Raw genomic sequence first — 24,194 nt, 5'->3', positions numbered from 1 at the left:
AACAGGGCATAGACTTTTAAGCTTACATTGCCTCCTTCATTATTAAGCAGGTTTTGTCAGGCTCCTAGTATGTACAGAGCAACTAAGTTCGGAGTTGGAGAGATGTATATAATTAGGGTATAAATGGTATCTTCAAGTCGCTCATAATCCACCTGGAGAGACAAAATCAGTCACAATACTGCTGTGGATGATTTAAAACAGAAGTGTGCACAAAGTGCTATGGAAATGCACAGGAGAGATTGGCAGCTTACGAAATCATTGAAGAAGTAACATTTGCCATAGATCTTAAAGAATGGAGAGGACTTGGCCAAGTTGAGGAAGTGGGTAGGAAAGGGCATTCCTGGCAACACAACTAGCACATGCGTGCAGTAGCAGGCCCAAAAGAACTGTGTGTCCAGGAGATGGCGAGCCAGTCAGTGTGGCTCCACCATCAGGTGCAGGGGTAGGTCCGGCTGCCTGAGGAGGAGGATCCAAGGCAAGGGTGGCCACCTGAAGGGCCCTGGACATTCAACCCAAGAGTTAGGTTCTCAGTGGGGAGCCAGTGAAGGGGATAATGTGATCAGGTCTGTGTTTTGTCTGTAGATTCCTTCTTTGATGCCTCAGGTAGGCTTCTAGTTTTTAAGGTTACCTGTCTCTCTTCAAAAATAAAAACCAGTTACTTTTCCCCATTTTGATCTAATTCAAGGCAGACTCCCTGTTCTCAGCATCTGAATTCATCAACTTTGTGACCTGAGTGTGGTCAAGAATATACTGAAAGCAGTTACCCTCTGCTTCTCCTCATCTTTTCCTTTAGTTAGTATTGCTTCTTTTGGTTCAGTTCACATAGTTGTCCTTTGCGATGTTGCCACAAATACTTTGTCTGGGTTTGCTGCTCACTTGGCATTTTTTAGTCCCATGACCAGGAATATATAAAAGAACCATGACAACCATGTTCAGTTTTTTTTTTTTTTTTCTGGCGTTGACCTTGATTTCATCACGGAGCTGGCTGTCCCTGATACTGTAGAATAACAAGGAGTCTTTTACTGTAATTTGCTAAAGTTCCTAGAACAAGGTTACTTAATGGGCTGACAGAGACCTGAGGGAAATCTCTGACTAGCTGCATTGAGCTGACACAACCCTTTCTCCACACAGGCCTGTAGAGATTTCCTCATGTTAGCCCAGACCCATAGTAAGAAATGGCAGAAGTCCCTTCAGTACGAAAGAGACCAGCGTATCCGGCTGGAAGAGACTTTGGAGCAACTGGCAAAGCAACACAATCACCTGGAGAGGGCCTTCCGGGGGGCCACTGTGCTGCCAGCAAACACTCCTGGCAGTGCTGGTTCTGGAAAAGGTAGGTCGCTATGAGCCAGGTCGTTTTCTGCTGTTGATAGAAGAACTGCAAACTCTCCAGGATCAGTGACCTGTGCCAGGGAATTAGAGCTGTTTATTTCTGGTTCTACCATGTGTTGCCATGTTGGTAGTCCGCATGGTAAAGATCCTGCTGGGTTTTTGGTAAACAGAGCCAAAGTAAACAAATGGTTTTCCTCTCCTCGCAGATCAGTGCTGTTCTGGCAAAGGAGACATGAGTGATGAAGATGATGAGAATGAGTTTTTTGATGCTCCTGAGATCATCACCATGCCTGAAAACTTGGGCCACAAGTAAGTTGTCCGTGACTCACCCCAGAATGAACACATCTTGACCATCAAGGTTGAGAAATGTTTCAGTGGGATTGTTGAAGTTGTCAATGTTAACCAAGATCTGGACTCTTCCTTAAATGAGTGGAAAACTGCCAACTTGTTTACATGAGCAGGTTCTCCACAGATGTTTAAATTCATGCATATTCTAAGTGTTGTCATTTAATCACCCGTTCTGAAGTTTGCACAACGTGCTTTGCGTTCCGCTTTGTAGAGACCTGGCGAGGACCCAACTATAGTTGTTGATCTTTGTTCTGATTCTCACATGTTTCCCACCTGTGTAGACGTACTGGCAGCAACATCAGTGGGGCCAGCAGTGACATCAGCCTGGATGAACAGGTGACTCTCATTTGGGTGCCATCGGGTGAGGGATGTGGGTGTGATTCCCAAGGATTTGCTTATAAGGCACTGTGAGATACTGATTCTTTTTTTAATACGGGGGGTGGGGGGTGGGAGGGAAGGTTATAAATACTGGGTATTCTGTTCCTTGTGGATGATTGAATGGCTCTGTTTTTGCCCTTAGTACAAGCATCAGCTGGAAGAGACCAAGAAGGAAAAGAGAACTAGAATACCATACAAGCCAAACTATAGCCTCAATTTATGGAGCATCATGAAGAACTGCATTGGAAAAGAACTCTCAAAGATCCCCATGCCGGTGAGGTTCCTGCACATCTGGGCCTGCCCAGAGAGCCTCTCGGGCCTCGTGGGCCTCAGTGGGAAGAGTGCTGCCGTGACGGTCCCACGCACTTGAGAGGCGGTTTGTGCGTGGCATGGCCTTTGTTACCCTTGCAATCATAAACTGTGCCTGAAAATCAGCCGCTTTAATGTAGTCTGTAGATCTGGTGTGTTTCCAGATCACTTAGAATCAGATGCATTTGTTTAATGGCAGTTATATATGAGCAGATTCCTAAGCTGGGGGCATGTACAAATAAATCTAGCACGGTTTATGTTTTTCTAAAAGCATGTAGCTGAAAACAGAAGTGCAAACAGGTACAGAATTTTACTCTTTATGGTAGCGCTAATGGGAAGTGCTGGCCATACACAGCTTGGGAAAGCACAGAAGCATAGAAGCAAAAAACAGTCCGTTCACTATGGGAAGATGAGGACCATCTCCATGATGAAGTTGGTGTTTGGACTGACCTCCTTGCCTCCCATCTTGCCCTCCTCCAGTCTGTCCGCACTGCTGCCAAAATGACCTTTTTAAAATTACAAACTTAGTCATGTTACTCCTTTGCCTAAAATCCTTAACTGGATCCTTTTTGGCTTTGAGAGTAGTCCAGATTCCTTAGTGGGCCTGGTACTTCCTCCCTTGGACCGGGCTCCACCTACACTGGTGATCTAGTCATTCAGAGTCACGTTCAGGTATGCGGAGGCTTCTTGGTTTTTCTCCCCCTTAGGGCATTTGCACAGACTGCTCTTTCTGCCCAAACTTTCATCAGCTCCCCACTCATCCTTGCCGCTTCTCTTTTCCTGTGGCTAATAGCCTTCAGGATTCAGTTCTACCATTATCTCTTTAGCAAGCTTTCACCCATGCATCCGGTCAGGGTGAGTTGGCTCTGTCTTGTGTTCCAACAGGTTGTGTTCCAACATTGCTCACTCATTACCTTAGCATTTACTGAGTGCCTACCGTCTGCCTGGTGTTGTACCAGTGTGTCTGTTACACATAGTATCAATTTAAAGAAGCAAAGCCAAAATCTGTTTGTCTAAACCCAGGGTTTGCAAACTGTGGGCCTCAAGGCCAAATCTGGCTGCTATCTATGCAGCCCGCAAACTAAGAAGGGTTTTTGTATTTTTAAATATTTCAAAAGAATGGAAAAGAGGACATGATGTGAAAATTACATGAAATTTAGATGTTAGTGCCCCTCAAGTTGTGTTGATACACGGTGACTATCATTCATGTACTTTATTGTCTGTGGCTGCTTTCATCCTATAGCAGTGTTGAGAAGCTATGACAGAGACCATATGGTAGTGTCATATGGGATAGTAAATATTTAGGCTTTGAGGCCATACAAATATTTACTATCTAACCTTTTACAGAAAAAGCTGGCCAACCCCTGCTTTAAACAAATACTAGCTTAACTCATTCTCATGTTAAAGTCCAGAAATCGGGGCTCCAGGGCTGGTACCATTCTCTACACTCTCAGTACTGGGTTTCTTTCTATCCTGTTGCTCTGCTATCTGTGGCCTCAGTTTCTAAGTCTGAAGTGGCTGCTCCAGCTGGGACCATCAGCGTCTCATTCCAGTCAGCAAAAAGAAGGGAAGAGAAGGGCATGCTCTGTCTTTTACGAGTGCTTCCTGGAAGTTGCATGAACTAGTTTCACTTCAGTCTCTGGCCAGAACTTAGTTATATGGCCACAGCTATCTGGAAAGGAAGATTCCTACTGTCAGTGGCATGGCCTAGTTAAACATCGGGGGGTTCTGTTTTCTTGCAGAAGGAGGAAAGAATGGGGGGGGGGGCGTAGCATACAGAAAGTATTCTCCTCCCCTCTTGGGTCTCAGGGACCAACGTGGCTTCTGTCTCTCCACAGACTGCGTTCCTCATGAGTAGGGACTGTGTCTTACTGGTCTTCATATCTTTTTTTTAAAAGATTTTATTTATTTATTCATGAGAGACACACACACACACACACACACACACAGGCAGAGACACAGGCAGAGGGAGAAGCAAGCTCCATGCAGGGAGCCCGACGTGCGACTCGATCCCAGGTCTCCAGGATCACACCCTGGGCTGCAGGCGGTGCTAAACTGCTGTGCCACCAGGGCTGCCCTGGTCTTCATATCTTTGATGCTTAGCCAGTGCCTGGCACATATATACTATTTAGCAAATGTTGAAGTAATTAATTAACTAGGTCTTAGAAAACAAATAGATTTATATGGAAGTGTGTAGGACTTTTGTTAGAAAACTGTTAACAAGAAAAGGCCATGAGTTAGCACCCTATAGACACATAAAAGCATTGGTTTACTGGGGGCCTAAAAAGAAGCCCCACTTTCCTGATGTCTTACAAAAAGTAGTGGGGAGGTGAGCAGGAAAGGCAGTTCCTGCTCAGAAATAGCTTCTGAATATGGGTGACCTTGCTGTCTCCTTTACCACTAGTTCCTTGTTGACATTGCCATGGCAGGTGTGCGGTTCTCTGTCTGTTTGCCCAAAGCTCTAGTCCTCGCCCTCTGCCTGCACTGCGATGCATCACGGGAGAGCTGGTTCCTCTAGGCTATTTCTCAGGCTTCCGTGCTTTGGCACCTGGCTGGGCTCCATCAGGGTGAGGCACCAGTAGGAGTTTGCGGGGGACCCTGGCCATGCCTTCTCTCCTGGGCAGTGCTTTGGCAATGGCTGTGTGGCTTTGGTTTCCATTGGACAGGCCCCCTGAGGCTTCAGCTACTGCCGAGTGCCTCTGGCCTCTGGCCTCTGCGCCATGGTTCTACCACTGCCTCTCTTTGTTCCTCCAGCCCCATGCTCATGGCCTCCTGCTGTTGTGATCTCCAAATTGTCTTCCTCGGCCGGCTAAGTCTCCATCAGCCGTGTAATGAATTCCTTCCTTCCTTCTGCTTTAATTCGCGGATTCATTTGTTTCCCTATTGGGCCTCTGGGTGATAAAATAACCAATATGAAAAGCTTGGTGCCTTTAGAGAAACTTGGGTTCCTGAAACAGTTGTTGGTGGCCAGGGCAGTGTGTGAGTGTGTGTGTGAGAGTGCGTATGTGTGTGTGTGAGTGTTGTGTGAGTGTGAAGAAGAGCTAGGGCTTAAGGATGCACTGATTCTAGGCCCAGGCTGTGCCCATATGTCTTGTAGCCACCCATGGAGCACATACCCATCCCATTTTCCTCAACATGCATGCAAGCATTACTTCACGTGGCCTGAAACTCTGCCAATGAGAGGTTTTGTTGGCGTAGTTTCTAAGTACCTTCCGTAAAAAGACTCTTGAGGATTTGAGCCGTATTAGTCCATTACCCTTTGTGTGCATTTTTTCTTCCACTGTTGTTCTCTAAGTATCTCTCAGTATTGAGAGGGATTTTGTAGTGTGACCCCGTTTTAGTTGAAGCAGGGTAGGTCCTAATGTTGTGTTCTAATGTTGGTGCAGTGGCTCTGCATTCACTGGGAAATTTCTCATGGAGAAATGCTGGGTGTGTTTCTCAGAAAAAAAGCAGACTCTAGCCTATTTTTTTTTTTTAAATGTATAAATGCATAGAAACAAACATGAAAATATAATGGTTATCTTTGGGTAATGGCATCTCAGATAAATTTTTTCCTTTATACTTTGTAAAGTTTGTTATAGTGGAAATTACAAGATACTTCACAATTGAGAGGGCAGTGAACGGGGTAGTATGTGGTTCAGGGATTGGTGGGTAGGAGGTTGGACAAAAATGCAGAAAAAGAGGTGGGATCGTAGGAAAGAGAAGTGTTTTTGTTTGTTTGTTTTTGCTGAAATATTGCTCTAGGCCAGCTCTATTCAATAGAAAGGGAATTGTTTTCCTCCTTCCTCTGTTCTCTGGATTCAGGACTCAGGCTAATGATATGCAGGCTTGTTCAGCGAGATTGTTGTATTGTAAAGCTAAAGTAAGCTTTGTGGGCTAGCCTGGGAACCTAACCTGTTTTTACAGTAATTTTTTAAGTAGTAAAGTCATCTTAAATTTCAAATAGGCAATTTAGAAGCTAACTCTTTTTGGGGGGAGTTGGAGAGACAGTGTCTCTTATGTTCATATCTCTTTATACCCAGTGGGTAGTATAGGGTCCGGTACACATGAGGACTCAATTAAGGGTATAAATGAACGTCTTCTCCCCAACAGAAGCACACACACATACATACTTGCTTTATCCTGCAGTTGAAAGCCCTAAGTTGGCTTTGAAATGTGAAAGGCAGAAACACTCAAGTCAACCCCCGTCATGAGCACTCCAGTCCAGAACACAACTGTCCAGCCTGAGAGAAGAAACCAGAATCCTGCCCTGATAGAGATCTGAAACAATCATTAGCAATTGTCTTGTCCAGGAATAGAAGCTAACTTTTGTAATGTTTTCTTTTCACCAGTCAGGATAAGCCTCTACTTATAACTTATTATCCTTTATTTTCTTCCTCAAGAATTTTAAATGCCTCACTCCCTCTCTGGCTATACTTGTGCTAAAATACATTTCTTCTTTTATTTCATTCTTTCTATACCTATTCGATACCAGTTTCCTACGGGTAAAGCATCGATGGCTCTCAAACATGCAGTGACGAACAAAGAGGCACGGTTCCGATCTCAAAGAGCTTACACTTAGTGAAATAAATGAAAACTGATTTATACCGCTCATTGACATGGACAGTTGGCCAGGGAGAGTGTGTTACTTATAGGTTAGATCTTAGAGGTGGTCTCCTGAGCAAAGCAAAGGCCTCTTTTCTTCCCAGTGATTTGCTTTATCATCTCAACATCTCGATATATCTCTCCACCTGCAGATATTCAGCTGTCTCTTATAGATGTGTGGGCAAAGTTTTAAAATCTGTTCTTTTCCTGACAGGTGAACTTTAATGAGCCCTTATCCATGCTTCAGCGCCTTACTGAAGATCTGGAATACCACGAGCTGTTAGACCGAGCTGCAAAATGTGAGAACTCTCTAGAACAGCTCTGTTATGTTGCAGCTTTTACCGTGTCCTCCTACTCCACTACTGTCTTCCGTACCAGCAAGCCATTCAACCCACTCCTTGGGGAGACCTTTGAGCTAGACCGCTTAGAGGAAAATGGGTACCGTTCCCTCTGTGAGCAGGTAAAGGAGCCTCGGGACTGTGACACGTTTACTTTTTAAAGAAAGAGATGTCTTTTTGGTTGTTACCCCCGGGGTTACTGTTTGTAGAAATTCCATGCCTGTCACCCCAGACTGCCTTCTTTTCCTTTAGGGCTTCAACACTGGAGGCCCTGGTACTCACCTACTGTTGTGAATATAAAATTGTCAAGTGTGCACTTTGGGTGTTTATCATACCAATTCAGAGGCAGTATCTTTTCCTTCTCCTTCTGTCTGAATCTGAACCACTGATTTCTTCAAGGTGAGTCATCATCCCCCTGCTGCTGCACACCATGCCGAGTCCAAAAATGGCTGGACATTGCGACAGGAAATCAAAATCACCAGCAAGTTCCGAGGCAAATACCTCTCCATCATGCCCCTCGGTAAGGCCGCCGTCTTTTATGAATGAAAGATCTTGATCTTCTGGCATGAAAAAAGTGGTCACTGGGTTAGCAATCAAGAGACTGGAAGTCTGATTGGGGCACTGAACTGTACTTGCTAGCTTTGGGCAGGTCATTTCACTTCTCAGCTCTCAAATGAGTGAGGAGGCCTGAGAGTCTTTAAGGAGCCTTTCAGTCATAAATGCTTCTTGTTAGCTATCTCTAATAAATCTCTAAGTGTGATTTTAGAATATAAAATCTAGCATGCTTAAAACTCTTACTGCTAGCTGGTGGTGTTGTCCCCATTACTCGAGCTATCAGTTTCACTCCATGAATCACAGCTCTTGTGACTGCAAGGTTAGGTCTCTTGGACAGTCCCTCCCCTTTTTCTCTCCTTTCTCGCCTCTCTCTTCTACCACTGGGAAGGGTGAGGTATCATTTATATAATGGCTGAACTCCAGGTAAGTTGAAACTTCATTTTAAAAGATTTTTTTGCATGACAAGTTAATTGTGCACCAAGATCAAAAAGATCAGGCCTGGGAATAGGAATTCTAATATGCAGTGTTGGGGAGTCTGTACTTTAAGGGAAATGAGATTATTCGCCAAGTGTAGTAGAGATCTCAAGGCTCTCTTGAACCAGAGCAGCCACATTTGGCCATGTGTGTCTAGAAGAGTAATTGCTGAAAAACACAAAGCAGACAGAGAGAAACTCAGTAGCTCCCTAGAGACAGAACTGACAGTAACTGCCTAAGCCCCTGGTGGTGGTCCATTTCCCGTTTTAGTCTATCATGAGGCAGCCATAGTGCTGGGCTGGAGTCCTTGTCTTTAGTAAACTCTCCTTTCTCTCAGAAATACAAAATGTAGCAGGTATAGAAATGGGAAATTGTCTAGAAAACAGAAATTAGCCAGAAAACAAATGCAGGAATGTTTGTAATATATGAAAGGAAGAAAAGAAATGAGAGAGTGTTAGCTCTACTGCCTCGTGGCTAATATGCAAAAGGCTCTTAGATGAAAAGGTGACTGAGTGATTTTGGTCTTGATGTTTACTGAGGACCTTAGAAAAGACTCAAATTGCTTAACTGTCTTTGATGATAACGATTTCAGAAGTATTAGGTTAAGAGTAGTAAATCCTGGGATGTTCTTACCTAATTTTCAGAACTAGGATGTTAGTGGTCATATTACAATATGACTTTCATCCATGGAAACATTTTGGAGGCTCCCTGAGGCTCTCCAAAGGGATGGGTTATTTTTAATTCTAAAGAGGGTTGTGGGATGCCTGGGTGGCTCAGCAGTTGAGCATCTGCCTTCAGCTCGGGTTGTGATCCCACGGTTCCGGGATCAAATCCCACATCAGGCTCCCTGCATGGATCCTGCTCTTCTCCCTCTGCCTCTGTCTCCCCCCCCCGCCCCCCCCCCACCGGCTCTCTCTCTCTCTCTTTGTGTTTCTCATGAATAAATAAAATCTCTTAAAAAAAAAAAAGAGGGTTGTATACATTTTAAAAGTAGCGATAAATCTAATAAATAGCAAGAAATCTGTCAGTGATATGCTATACATTTTCTTTTTTTTTTTAATTTTTTTTTTATTTATGATAGTCACAGAGAGAGAGGCAGAGACACAGGCAGAGGGAGAAGCAGGCTCCATGCACCGGAAGCCCAATGTGGGACTCGATCCCGGGTCTCCAGGATCGCGCCCTGGGCCAAAGGCAGGCGCCAAACCGCTGCGCCACCCAGGGATCCCACTATACATTTTCTCTGTGATTTGATGAATCTAGAGTTCCTTAAGGGGCAAGTAACTATATGAACATGATATATGTGGTAGATCTAACTTTTTAGAGTTAAAAAATTATCTTTGATAGGATTCTATTCCTATGGTTATTTAAGGATTCAGGTCACCAGGATGTGTTGCCTTAAGTCCCTCAATCCATTAAATACCGAGTACCTGCCATGTACCAGGCAGGAAGTATAAGTTAACAAAACAAAGATCCCAGCTTTCATAGGGAGATTGAACAAAGAATTAACATAGTGACAGGAAACTGATGTACAGAGAATGGGATTTCTGGGCACTGGTCCTGCAGATGGCTGTATTTAATAGTTTGGATCAGTGACATGGAAGGAGAATCCTGCAGTGAAATTTTCACATTTGCAAGGGCACTCTACTCTCCTAGGGTAAATTGGTAAAACAATAGATGTCACTGAAGAATGATTTATGGACAGGATTACAGGATTGTAAGCAGATAGTTTTTGGAGGTGGTATAACAAGGAGTCTGAGTCTCCTTGTAAAATAGACTAGAAAAGTTAGAATCCTTGCAATGTAGAAAGAAGAGTGCTTCTAGAAAACATAATGGAGGGATCCCTGGGTGGCGCAGCGGTTTAGCGCCTGCCTTTGGCCCAGGGCGCGATCCTGGAGACCCGGGATCAAATCCCACATCGGGCTCCCAGTGCATGGAGCCTGCTTCTCCCTCTGCCTATGTCTCTGCCTCTCTCTCTCTCTCTCTCTCTCTGTGACTATCATAAATAAATAAATAAATAAAAATAATAATTAAAAAAAAACAATGCTAAAAAAAAAAAAGAAAACATAATGGAAGTGTGCAAAATGAAAACAGTGGCAGAGAATACATGTGAATTTGCTCATCAAGTTCCAAGGCACTAGAACCAGGTGGTAGTGCAAAAGGTGAAAGAGACAATTTAAGGCAACTGGGTGGCTCAGTAGGTTAAGCATCTGACTCTTGATTTTGGTTCAAATCATGATCTCAGGGTCATGAAATTGAGTCCTGCATCAGGCTCTTTGCTAAGCATGGAACCTACTTAGGATTCTCAGATTTTCTTTCTCCCTCTCCCTCAGCCCTCTCCTCGCCCTCCTCCACCACTTTACCCTTGTACCTGCTCTCTCTCTCTCTTTCTAAAAAAAGGAAAAGAGACACATTCATATATACAGGTATTTATTTATTTGTTTTAAGGTTTTTAAGTAATAATCTAAATTTCTCTACACCGATTGTGGGGCTCCAACTCATAGCCAAGAGCCGTATGCTCTACCAGCTGAGCCAGTCAGGTTCCCTAAAGAGACACATTTAAAGGGATATTGTTTTATAGTTTTGGAGCTCTGTAACCCAAGAATCGCAAATTGGGAATATGAATGAAACAACCAGTCAGCCTGATGATCTCTGTCAGTGACACTACTTATTGGGTTCCAGGGACCTTGAATTTGCTCCAGAGTGGCATTTTAGTAAAAAAATTCCCCTTACATATTTTATTCGTTCTTCCAGTTTCTACTTCTTCGTTAGTGATTACTTATAACTAATATAATTACTGATTAGTTACAATTTACATTTGCTATTTTTGCTTTTTGGGTTTTTTTCTGTATATCTTTTTGTTGTTGTTGTTGTTCCTCTATTAGTTCCTTCTTTTGTATCAAATAGATATTTTTCTAGTTTACCATTTTAATACCCTTGTTATCTCTTTTTACTATATTTTTGAAGGATTGCTTCTCAGCCTTTTGGCTAGATCAAGTGTATTTTCGAAGGTATTATTTTAGTGGTTATCCCAGGTCATACAATTAATATCTAAGCTTCTTGTTCAGATTAATACCAATTTAGGGGCAGTCTGGGTGGCTCAGCGGTTTAGTGCCGCCTTTAGCCCAGGGCCTGATCCTGGAGACCCAGGACCGAGTCCCACATTGGGCTCCTTGCATGGAGCCTGCTTCTCCCTCTGCCTGTGTCTCTGCCTCTCTCTCTCTCTCATGAATAAATAAAATATTTAAAAAAAAAGATTAATACCAATTTAATTTCAATAGTATGTAAAAACTTTGCAGATATATGGATCCTGTACCTCTTTCCTCCTTTGTGCTTTTTATCTTTGTGTAAATTATATTTTTATATATTATAATCCCATCAACATAGTTTTATAACTGTTGCTTTATACAAGTGTCTTTTAAATCATGTAGCAGAAAAAAAAGCTGCAAGTAGAAAATACATTAATACTGTTGTTTTATAGTTTAATTATAGTTATCTTTACTGGTCTCTTCTAATGTAGATTTAAGTTGCTGTCCACTGTCCTTTCATTTCAGCCCAAAAGACTTCCTTTGGTATAGTTCTTGAAGGAAAGATCTAATAGCTATGAATTCTTTCAGTTTTTGTTTGCCTGGAAATGTCTTACGTTTTTTATGAAGGATAGTTTTGTTGGATATAGAATTCTTGGTTTGATCATTGTTTTCTTTCAGCATTATTGGATATGTCATCCCACTGCCTTCTGGCCTCTGAAGTTTCTGATAATCTTATTGAGGATCATTTATCTTGATGCATCACTTTTCTCTTTACTGCTTCAAGGTTCTCTTTTTCGGTATTTTGACTATGATGGGTTCCAGTGTGGTGCTCTTTGAGTTTATCCTATTGGAGTTACACCTCTTAGATATGTAGGTTAATGTTTTTCATCAAATTTGGAATTTGAAGCCATAATTTATTTAACTGCTCCAATTGGAGCAGTTGTTTTTGTTTTTTTGTTTTGTTTTGTTTTAGTGCGAGAAAGAGAGCAAGCAAGGGAGGGGGAGAGAGAGGGAAAGAGAGGATTCCAAATAGGCTGCACACTCTGTGTAGAGCCCAACACAGGGCTAATCTCACGACCCTGAGATCGTGACCAGAGCCATAACAAGAAGTCGGACACTCAACCAACTGAGTCACCCCGGGGCCCCCTTAACTGCTCCAATTATGAACACCACCTCAGGCAGCTGCTATGTTAAACAATTACCATTGGTGTTTTGCTTGTCACCCCTGGGAAAAGGCTGTTTGAGATGAGCAGGTACTGAGTCAAGTCAAATAAAGGCAAGCCTTGTGATTGGGAACCACCAAATCGGTCAGATAATGACAGTTCCTTGGAGATTGGGCTCTTGGGGAGCTTCATATCGTCTGCTTCCACCAGTGTTTGCTAAGCTGCTTGCTGCTTTTCACATCTACGGTGATTGTGAGATTGCTGGTTCTCAAGGCTACTGCCAAGCTGGGGAAAGGAAGATGGAAGTAGGGCAAGTTAAAATGCCACAAAACTCATTTTTCTTATGCTCAGGATGAAGCAAGAGTTTTGAGTGACACTAGGAGACCACAGAATGGACAATGCAGGTGGCCTCTGGTAGCTGGAAAAGGCAAGAAAGTGGGCCTCCTGTAGACCCTTCAGAGGGAACATAGGCCTTTTGACACCTTGATTTTAGATTTCTGACTTCCAGAAATGTAGCAGTTGAGTAGCAACCTGTGTTTTAAGCCACAGAGTTTGTGGAAGTTGGTTCCAGCAGCAATAGAAACAAATACAGGGGTAATAGTGCCCGCAGCTGAGGTATCACTAGGTATTTGAGTGCCTACTATATGCTGGAAACTCTTTTTGGTGCTGTGGGTATGTAATGGTGGACAAAAACCACTTTGCCCTCACTTAGCTTGCATTCTTTTCTTTTAGAGAGTGTCTGTGTGAGCAGGGGAAGAGGGGTGCAGGGAGAGAGAGAGAATCTTAAGCAGGCTTCATGCCTAGCATGGAGCCCAGTACAGAGCTCTGACAACCCTGAGATCATGACCTGAGCTGAAATCAAGAGTCGGTGCTTAACTAACTGAGCCACCTGACGCCCTAGCTTGCATTCTTTTCTTAAGCAGACAAAAAAGTAAACAAACACTTAAATATTATTTTTTGTCTATATTTATTTAATTTTAGACAGTGGTAGTTCTATGAAGAACTAGAGCAAGCAGAGATGGGGTGAATGGTGGAGAAGCGAGTGTGTTAGTGGTTCCTTGGACACGGAAATTCTCTCTGGCGAGGTTACATTTGAGCAGACACCTAACTAATAAAAAGAACCAATCAGAAGATCTGGAGAAGAATGTCCCAGCAGAGACGCCCTTATAGATAAAGGCCCCGAGAGGGGAATAAGCACAGCATGTTTGCTCAAGGAGCACAAAGGCCACAGCAGCTTTCGAGCATAATCTGAGGAGTTGGCCAGGACCAGATATTTTCCTTTTTTTTTTTTTTTTAAGATTTTATTTATTTATTCATGAGAGACACACAGAGAGAGGCAGAGATATAGGCAAAGAAAGAAGCAGAGAGAGAAGCAGGCTCCATGCAGGGAGCCCGATTTGGGACTCAATCCTGGGACTCCAGGATCATGCCCTTGGCCGAAGGCAGATGCTTAACTGCCGAGCCACCCAGATATCCCAAGGGCCGGATCTTGTAGGGTTTTGTACATGAGGGAAAGGAGTTGGGTTTGGTTTTCATTGCAGTGGGAAGAAACTAGAGATTTTACACAGTGTGGTAAGTTGACGTGACATGTCTTAAACATCACTTTGACTAGAGACTTGAAGGTGACTATGGTGGAAGTGGGACCGAAACAATGTTATTAGCTTCAGGCAAGAGAGGACTCTAGGCAGCAGTGGTGGTAGAAGAAGTATTGAGCAGGAGACTTAGCATGTGTGTAGATGACACAGGTATTTGAAAGGGTGTTGTGAAGATTAAATGAGCTAATAGATGAGGAGAGTGTAGCACGGTGCCTAGGACACAACTGGTGCTGTCAGCAGAGCTGCTCCTTTTGTCCTGGGTGTCATTGTCATCACTGCTGCTGCAGCCAACAGGGCTAGTTTAGTCTCATGTACAAGAAAGACACATAATTAGTCTTCTGTTCATTAGTGGTTGCAGAGAGAGCTTAGACTTCTACCAGTACTGTAACTGTATTAGTCAACATGTATATAAGGATATACATAGAGGGTGTATATATGGGTGGCTCTGTCGGTTAAGTGTCTGACTCTTGATTCTGGCTCAGGTCATGATCTCGGTCATGAATTTGAGCCTTGCGTCAGGCTCCACGTGGAGCATGGAGTTTGCTTGGGGTTCTCTCTCCCTCTCCCTCTGCTCCTCTAGCTCGCACCTGCGTGCTCGCTCTCTTTCTCTGTCTCTCAAAAAAATAAAATCTTTTTTCTAAAAAGATATATATATGTATGTTTATCTTTAAATTTTTTTATTATTTTGAATCCCTAAGCACTTCTCTTCACCTCACTTTAGGTTTGATATGCAAGATGAACTCACAGGGACAAGAGAAGACTGTATCTCTTGAGCACCCATTATGTTTCAGGCATTGTACTGGCAGATAAACAGTACTGCGTGACAAGGTGTGCTTATCCCAAGTCTACAGATGATAAAGCTGAGACCTAGGGAGATCACAGCATATGCAGGATCTGGTACTCTAGTGCAGTTCTGTTGCTAACCAGCCAGATTCATGTAGACCGCATAAGTTAAGGACACCAGCTCCAATAAGACTGCTCTCACCTCAGTTGCCAGCTACCAATTTGGGGGGCCCCAGATCCTATGTACTTCTGACGCACTGGCTTTAGTGTAGATAATTTGCTAGGATGACTCATAGAACCCAGGAAAGAACTATCCTCACTATCATAGTTTTATTATAAAAGGTACAAATCAGTACCAGCCAAATGAAGAGATGCATAGAGCAAGGTCTGCGAGTGTCCTGGACATAGAACTTCTATGACTTCTCCCATGGAATCAGGACACATCAACCAGGAAGCTTCACTAAGCTCCGTCGTCCACAGATTTTATTAGGATTTGATTAGGTGGGCATGATGGAAACATTGACCACTGGACAGAATTCAGTTTTCAGGCCTCCTTCTTCCCTGGAGGTCCCCTCTGGGACCTCTCACTTGGGAGATTCCAGGGGTTTAGAGGTCCCCTCCTAGGAACCATGGAGAAATACCAGACCAGTTCCTTATTACACAATCCAGGGTCACACTTCTAACAAGTGTTGGAGCCAGGATTCAGTCTAGTTCTGCCCTATCCACTACTATGTTATTGTTAAGGCCCTTAGAAAAGCAGGTTACTTAAGGTCATGTGGCTACTTACTAACAAGAGGGCCTCACCACTGCCATCCTGACTGCCAGCATGTGCTCTTTTCCACAATTCAATTTTATTTTTTTATGTGGGGCAGATTTGACCTGTTCCTGTAAATTTTGCAACTCGTGTGGCAGGCACACTTGGTGAAAAGATTGGAGCTTTTGCTTTCTTTTTTCTCTAATTGCAGAATATCGTTTCCTAGCTAAGCTTAATCAGTTGTGAGTGTTGGTCATCATTTAGTTACAGTTTATTCATAAATTTAAAAATAAGTGAAGAAAAAAATTCAATCAGTGCTTCCAGCATTTAAGAAGATTATAAATCCTTTTTGGTTTATTGTTTTCCTTTTAAAAGTAAGAAATATTGATAGAATAAAATCAATCCATTGTTATTTGTAGCTAATGTGATGCTGTTGTTCTAATATTTGGCTTGTTTGTGTACCTGTCTCCGTTTCCAGGTAGCATTCACTGTATTTTCCATGCAACTGGGCACCACTACACTTGGAAGAAGGTTACCACCACAGTGCACAACATTATTGTGGGCAAGCTGTGGATAGATCAGGTAAGCAGAGGTGCCCAAAGTGTTCTGAAGTGCAGAAGAAGTACGTTCGTAGGTCCGTCTCTGCAGTATCAAGGGCATGAGAACTGGCCCCAGACAGTTGTTACTGATTTTTCTCATGAATTGCTCTCAGGCAGTAGCGCCCCCATAATCCCCGAGTTTCTATGTATCTATCTATGTATCTATCTATCTATCTATCTATCTATTTATTTATTTTTAAAAGATTTTATTTATTTATTCATAGAGACGCAGAGAGAGAGAGAGGCAGAGACACAGGCAGAGGGAGAAGCAGGCACCATGCAGGGAGCCCAATGTGGGACTCAATCCCAGGACTCCAGGATCATGACCTGGGCCGAAGGCAGGTGCTCAACCGCTGAGCCACCCAGGTGTCCCCTGAGTTTCTATACCACGAATTATTATTTGTAAATGACCAATTTGTAACATTCATTCAGTGACTACTCTCCTAGGACCGTGTTGGCTATTATGAAAGTACAACAAAATAATAAACATGGCTCCTAATCTTCCACCTTTCATTATTCATCAGACTTGACTGCTAGGCAGAACACGAAGTCTTGGGGATAAAAAGCTAGATAAGGGATCTCTGGGTGGCGCAGTGGTTTGGTGCCTGCCTTTGGCCCAGGGCGCGATCCTGGAGACCCGGGATCGAATCCCACGTCGGGCTCCCGGTGCATGGAGCCTGCTTCTCCCTCTGCCTGTGTCTCTGCCTCTCTCTCTCTCTCTCTGTGACTATCATAAATAAATAAAAATTAAAAAAAAAAGCTAGATAAGACATTGTCCTGCAAAGAGTTATTGTATCACTGGAGATAACATGACAAATATGTATAGATTCAAAAGTATTTAACAAAATACACTAGCATAAAAGCTGTACTAAGATAACATCTAATTAATTGTCAGTTGGCTCTTAAGACAATGGTTATAATAAATTCAGAAAAGAAAGGGAGAGTGCCTGGGTGGTTCAGTCGATTAAGTGTCTGCCTTGGTCTCAGGTACTGATCCTGGAGTCTCAAGGTCGAGTCCTGAGTCATGTTCTTGGCTCAGCAGGGAATGTGTTGCTCACTCTCCTCTTCCCCTGACTTGTGCTCTCTCTCTCACTCACTCAAATAAATAACTAATCTTTAAAAAAGGGGGGAATACTGTCTGACAAGTCAGGAAAACCTTCACAGTAGATGTGTGAATTAAGCTGAATCTTTTTTTTTCTTAAGATTTTATTTATTTATTTATTAGAGAGAGAGAGAGAGAGAATGAGCAAGGGGAGGGGTGGAGAGGAAGAGAGAGAATCTCAAGCAGACTCCACAATGAGCACAGAGCCCCATGAGGGGCTTGATTTCATGACCTAAGCCAAAAACCAAAAGTTGGAGATCATGACCGGAGCCAAAATCAAAAATTGGATGGTTAACCAACTGAGCCACCCATGTGCTCTAAGCTGAGTCTTCAAGTGTTTTGGGATTTAGAAGATAGAAAGAAAATGAAATAAAGTATAGAAAGTTCCACCATGTATAACCTTGTAATTGTGAGTAGAGTACTTTGATTTAAGCACAGAGTTCATGAAGGGTATGAGTGGGGTGAAAAGGTAAATTATTATGTGAATATCAACATATGTGCTGAAAGGCAAATCATACCGCCTACCAAGGTTTCAAAGAAATTTCATGGCTTCTCAGGGTTGGCTGAGACCAGAACCCTTACCCAAGGGAGTCTGAGAGTGTACGATGGAAAAGTATAGGGCATGGGGTCTGGCACATATTCAAGTCCTCCAGTCTTAATAAAATGATGCTTTTTATTTTGTAGTCTGGTGAAATCGATATTGTGAACCACAAGACAGGAGACAAGTGCAATCTTAAATTTGTCCCTTACAGCTACTTCTCTCGTGATGTAGCAAGAAAGGTAAGAGAAGTTGGAGTTTTAAATGTTTTTCCTTAGTGTGTATCCCTTAGAAAGCCTACTCTTAAAAAAAAAAAGAAAAGAAAAAAAGAAAAAAATAAAGCCTACTCTTTGGGGGCTGGTGTGAATGATAGATGAATAGATAGTCTAAACGTATATATCTCCTAAATATGTGGTGATTTGGCGGGGTGGGGGGAGGAGAGGTAAAGGAAAAAGTCAGCAGGAAAGGGGACTTAGATTTTGCATTACTAAACCAAATCATTGTCTTTTCTGATCAAAACAATAAGAAAGTGAAAGTCAAGAGCAAAGAGAGATTGCAAATGGGAAACACAGAGGAAGGACCAATAAAAGGATTTCAGGAAGAAGGATGGGTAGTTTGACTGCCGTGAAGTCTAAGTGTGAGTCCTGTGTCAATTGCACCATGAGTTTGATGTCAAGTGAAGAAGAGTTGGAGATTTAAATCTGTTTGTGGCTGTCTCTAACTTCCAGAGAGAAGAAAATGCCATAATTCTGAGTACCAGTCGGATCTTTACCCCTCATGTATCATTGCAACAAAAAACCCTATACAACAAAATGATGAAACTCCAACTTGTGGCTCATTTATTTTAAGCAGCTCAAAAAAATATACCAGAATAATATGGGTGGTTCTATGGTGTTTATTGTAGCAGGATTTAACCAGTATTTACTGTAGGACTTTGGTTTCCAGAGTAGTCAGGTAAGCTAACCCAAAACCCTGCTCTCCATCCTTGTAGGTGACAGGGGAAGTGACAGATCCATCAGGAAAAGTTCACTTTGCTCTTCTGGGGACATGGGATGAGAAAATGGATTGTTTCAAAGTACAGCCAGTCGTTGGGGAAAATGGGGGTGATGCTCGGCAGAGAGGCCATGAGGCAGAGGAAAGCAGGGTCATGCTGTGGAAAAGGAACCCTTTACCGTGAGTATCAGTATGTATGCTGTCTGGGTAACACTTTGACCCCAACCTTGGAGCAGTACTGATGGCATTGCTGCCTTCCTTCCCACTTAAGCACGTGAGGAATCAAGCCAAGGAAATCAGAACCTTTGGAGAGATTACCAGAAGGCTGTCACCGTATGATTTGAGTTATAATGTGCTTTTGCCAAGAAAAATGAAACTAATCAAGTCACGTCTGCCAAAAATATTCATTATTTATTTTTAAAGATTTTATTTATGTTTTCATGAGAGACACAGAGAAGCGAAGACACAAGTAGAGGGAGAAGCAGGCTTCCCTGCGGGGAGCCTGATGCAGGACTCAATCCCAAGACCCCGTGATCACGACCTGAGCCAAAGGCAGATGCTCGGTCGCTCAGCCACCCAGGTGCTCCAAAATATTCATAATTTAAAGCAAAATGATTCAGGGGTTGATTCCCACATCAGGCTCCCTGTGTGGAGCCTGCTTCTCCCTCTGCCTATGTCTCTGCCTCTCTCTATATGTCTCTCATGAATAAGCAACTAAAATCTTTAAAAATAAAAAAAATAATAATAAAGCAAAACCATTCAGAAGCAGCTGGACAAGAAACATGCTGACCACCTGTTTACAACTTAGCCTGAGACCCAGCGGCAATATAAAGGTCTCTGAGGTCAAGTAAAGGAATTCCGAAATGAGATGGAGGCTATTTTTCTCCTGTCATCTCATATGTTTAGTCTATAGTAACAGCCAAGATTATCCCAGAAAGAGGATAAAGAGAAAGCAAAGGAAATAGGAATAAGGAATTTTCATTTAGTAGAATGTTTCACTCTTCATAATGAATTCCTTCCTAATCTCCGCAGAGTACAGTACATACCCAGCAAACTCCCGGAGTGAGTGATGCCGGGGGAGGGGCTGGAGAATGGTCTGGTCTGGGTGTCTTCATGAGGGGACCGTGACCTGGTCCTCGGGTCTGTCCATCTGTAGAACAGCTTTGCAGAGGCCATGTTTTGGCAGTGTGCTTGGTGGTTGTTCGTAACAAGGGACTGGGCGCTGATATCACCCTTCATCTTTCTCATCCTTGACTTGTAGGAAGAATGCTGAGAACATGTACTACTTCTCTGAGCTTGCCCTGACGCTCAACGCCTGGGAAAGTGGCACCGCGCCCACAGACAGCCGATTGCGGCCCGACCAGAGACTGATGGAGAATGGGCGCTGGGATGAAGCCAATGCTGAGAAGCAGCGCCTGGAGGAAAAGCAGAGACTTTCCAGAAAGAAGAGAGAAGCAGAAGCAATGAAAGCCACAGAGGATGGTAATGAACCTACCTTCCACTCTCTTGATGCGTGGAGAATCATTTCGTGTGTTTCTGGCACTCATTCTGTGTTTCTTAACCCACCTTCCCCTTTAGGCACACCCTATGATCCCTATAAGGCGCTGTGGTTTGAGCGGAAGAAGGACCCTGTTACCAAGGAGCTAACCCATATTTATAGGGGAGGATACTGGGAGTGTAAAGAAAAACAGGACTGGACCTCATGCCCGGACATTTTCTGAAATGGCAGCAACAAAAAGGAGGAGGATCCAAAGGAGAAGAGGACAGAGGATGTGCGGGAAAGCTAGCGTTTGGGATTCTGACCCAGCGCTTTCCTCCAGTTTGTCTGTCTTAACCAATCATTTTGTCCAAATCAATCACCAGAAGCAGACACCAGTGGTGGTGATTGGCTGGTTGCCTTAGCTGATTGAAACTGAAATCGACTTACTAGGTCCCTGTGTTTGTGGCCAGAAGGTAGCACTGCTCCACCTCTGCACAGCCACGTGTCCTCGGCTCTCTTCGCCCTCCCGCCCCCACTTTCAGATGATGTCATTCACCCTCCCCTGTAGCATCCTGCTCGGCCAAGGTCTGTGAGGTCATGATTCCGGGCCATTTTGGTGCTGATCAGGGCGAGAGCTGAATTTAGAAGCTCCTGGAAAGAGCACGGAAGACTTGACCAATGGAGGCATCGTGAATGACTGCGGTGGAGCTTAGGCATGTCTCCCGAAATGGGGTCACACATGGGATCGGTCTCATGGGGCATCGGCCCGGAGATAACTATAGTATCGGAAAAACTGCGAGGGGCCTGTTCTGTAAGATTGGAATACTCAGACTTATGTTTCTTAGAAGTTTGTATGTGCACTTGCCTATAGACCCCTTGTGCTGTCCTCCTTTGACAGCAACCCAAGCCACTCTGGTGGTCGGTAGGAGGCTTCGTTATCCTTGCAGGGGAGTTTTACGGACTTCCTCCGCCGGGGAACTTCTGAGAACAAAAGGCAGGATGGAAAAGACTGCTAGCCACTTTGCTTTCCCAGTTCTTCCTCACCCCATTCTTCATTGCCTTTCTTGCTCTTCCCCCTCTTCCCTCCCCCCTTCTCTCTCTCTCCCTCTCCATCTCTCTCTCTCTCTCTTTCAGCGCAATACCTGTTTGGGTCTGTGCCCCAGTGTGGAGCAAAGCATTACCTGTCCCATTCTGATAGACTTCAGAATTTGAGAGAAGGAGTTAATTTGAAACTAAAGTTTCCACCATCTCTCAAGCCCCATGGACTGGAGCCACCTCTCGAATAATGTGTTAAATATCTGTATATTATATATATGTAGAGAAAAATCTAATTTTTTTTTGTTTGATTTTCCTTCTTCCCATTCAGAATCTTGTTTTTTTGATATCTTTTGTCTCCCTGGGACTGTCTCTCAGACACACTGATGTGGACTGGAGCCTCCTCTGTCTTCCACCTTTGAGGGGCAGACAGATTCAAAACCTGAGCAGGATCACGTCCAGCAGCTCCTGAACAGGGCCTTGATCCTGGGTCTGTATCATGGAGTGCCCACTGCTGTCGAAATTCTGCTTTCCTAATTACCTGAGTCTCGAGAATGAAATCCTCTTTTTCCATCTTTTGTTAGGCAGAGTATGGGTAGAGTGTCAGGACGGTAGTTTCCAGTTTAATTCTGCGTCTGCCCAAATGACAGCACATACAGCTAATTCCCAAAAGAAACTTCTTCCTAGGATGTGGGGCTGAAAGTGCCGTCATGTGGGGTGGGTAAGAGAACTGCTCCTGTTGGGCCCTGGCTTCCTTCATTGTGTGTTCCGTATGTGTTTCAGTTGTCTTGTTTAGAAATCTGCCCCTGCGCAGCCCGCCCTTGGTTGAGGATCACAAATTGAGGTGCCTTCCTTGTATGCTTTTTGTTACTGTTTTTCATTTCTCTTCCTTAACTGCTGAGCCTCAGCCAGTGTGGGTCCTGGGGGAAATATCATTCCAGAGGAAGCCATCCCTGCATGGAAATTGGATTTATACTGGGTAAATTAGTAGTATTCCTTCCTCACCACCCCCCTTCCTAGCTGTGGTGCATTTGAGAGATGGGCATCCACTGGGGAGTTTCCTCTAAGACCCCAATTGCCACCTTAAGTGTGGGATTGTGCTGGGGCTTCTTTCAAGGAGGCCTGGAAAGGCTGTGACCTAATCAGGGGGCTTTAACCAGAGCAGGAATTCCTCAACCAAACAGAACGTCTCTGCTTTATCCCCCACCTTCCTTCCTCCACCATCTGCACTACATTTCCAGCCTGATCCCCAGTCTGATTCCTGCTAATGGAGAAGCTTTGAGTCCTTCAGGTGAAATGAAGTCACATCAAAACAAAACTATATATATTTTCGTTTTTTTTGCCTTATTGTTTTTTTTTTTCCAAGAAAACTACTAAATTAAATAATTTTTAAAAAGTCATATCATTTGTCTGATTCACTTGTACTCCTACTAGGTAAGAAGTGGTGGTGGGAGGGGCTGGAGAACTGACTGGTTTGTTCTAGGGAATCAGGCAGCTGCTCTTGGTGAGAAATTGAAAGAAAAACTGGGCATGGGTTTCCAGATGTTTCCACCATTTGACAGCATTCTAAAGGGCCTGTGGACAGAAGAGTAGTTTTAACGCCCCTTCTGCTTTAATGGAACATAATTGTCAGTGTCCCACCTTGGCATAGGGGAGTCATTTGTAGTGTTTTTGATGTTGGGCCTGTTTCACTTCAAAAAATAAAAGTTTTCTTGAATTCAGTTTCTCTTGCCCATTTAGATTCTCAGATTCTTAGCTGTCTCATGTAGGGATTCAAATTCTGTAGTTTGAAACATAAGTTTTTTGTTTGTTTTTAAGATTTTTAAAAATGTATTCATGGGAGACACAGAGAAGCAAAGACATAGAGTTCCAGGCTCCTCATAGGGAGCCTGATGCCAGACTCCGTCCTGGACCCTGGGATCACACTCTGAGCTGAAAGCAGATGCTCAACCACTGAACCACCCAGGCATTCCAACAATTAAGTATTGATTTGGAGGGCTTAGAATTAAGGACTGTGAAGATGCTTGTTGAGGTTTCTACTATAGAGTTCAGGGAGGGGAGGAGATGGGCAAAGGAGTCCAAGGAACCCTGGGAGGGGGAGAGGCTGCACATCAGAGCAAGCACAGGCCCTGCCCTGCGGCTGACCATCTGCTTCTGCGTCCAACATGCTAAGTGTGGAATTCTGAGCGCCGTCTGGCTTATACTTGGACAGTTTTTAAGAGGTAAATGTTAAAGTCATGTGGAATACAAAGGCATTGGAAAAAAACCCTAATTTAAATAAATTCACTGAGGTCACAGCCAATTGGTTAGTCATGGTGCTGGAATTCAAAGCTGGGTTTGTTTGACCCCCGGAGTCTGTGACCTCTACAACCTTGTGTTCTGGGAGAAACTGGGTTGGAAGGCAGCTGACAATGAAGTCATTTCCTGCTGGGTGAGGTCACATCGTGCAGTAACGCACATTTCTGTTTCCAGGGGCTTAGTGATGTGGATAGCGCCCCTTTGGAAGTCCACCCGAAGAAAGAGCATCCATGAAGGCCAGCCTCCAGGCTCCTTGATTTCTCAGGGCTCTCGTGTCCACAGAATTAGCCATGTTGCCGGATTGTTTTCTTCTAGCTTGGTTCTTGGGAAGGCCTTATTTTTTCTAGCCTGGTTCTTGGGAAAGCCAGTCATCTGTTCAAGTCATTTGCCTGATTTGTATTGCTGGGTTCATTGGTAAGTTTCAGCCCCTGAAGGGTTTTTTGGTTTTTTGGTTTTTTGCTTTTTGGCAAGCTAAAAATCATCGCAGTGGACACTTGCCATTTGCAGAGAGCT

At 43.7% G+C, this 24,194-nt stretch overlaps 1 protein-coding gene across 1 annotated transcript in view; it reads left to right on the top strand.

The window, feature by feature from the left end:
* OSBP (oxysterol binding protein) overlaps positions 1 to 22,783 on the top strand; it is a 34,286-nt gene extending 11,503 nt beyond the window's left edge. Inside the window, exons 4-14 of the mRNA XM_077863412.1 lie at positions 1,132 to 1,330; positions 1,536 to 1,638; positions 1,959 to 2,013; positions 2,198 to 2,329; positions 7,163 to 7,408; positions 7,686 to 7,806; positions 16,115 to 16,218; positions 18,022 to 18,117; positions 18,867 to 19,048; positions 20,130 to 20,350; positions 20,447 to 22,783. Coding sequence (XP_077719538.1) covers positions 1,132 to 1,330; positions 1,536 to 1,638; positions 1,959 to 2,013; positions 2,198 to 2,329; positions 7,163 to 7,408; positions 7,686 to 7,806; positions 16,115 to 16,218; positions 18,022 to 18,117; positions 18,867 to 19,048; positions 20,130 to 20,350; positions 20,447 to 20,589 — 1,602 coding nt within the window. The 3' untranslated portion in view covers positions 20,590 to 22,783. The remainder of the gene's footprint in view (positions 1 to 1,131; positions 1,331 to 1,535; positions 1,639 to 1,958; positions 2,014 to 2,197; positions 2,330 to 7,162; positions 7,409 to 7,685; positions 7,807 to 16,114; positions 16,219 to 18,021; positions 18,118 to 18,866; positions 19,049 to 20,129; positions 20,351 to 20,446) is intronic.
* Positions 22,784 to 24,194: the final 1,411 nt, after the last annotated feature.

Source organism: Canis aureus, chromosome 21 (assembly GCF_053574225.1).
Source record: "Canis aureus isolate CA01 chromosome 21, VMU_Caureus_v.1.0, whole genome shotgun sequence".
In the NCBI taxonomy this organism is placed as follows: Eukaryota; Metazoa; Chordata; class Mammalia; order Carnivora; family Canidae; genus Canis; species Canis aureus.
Note: the sequence above shows the minus strand (reverse complement) of the source record. Positions and strands in the feature narration are given on the sequence as shown.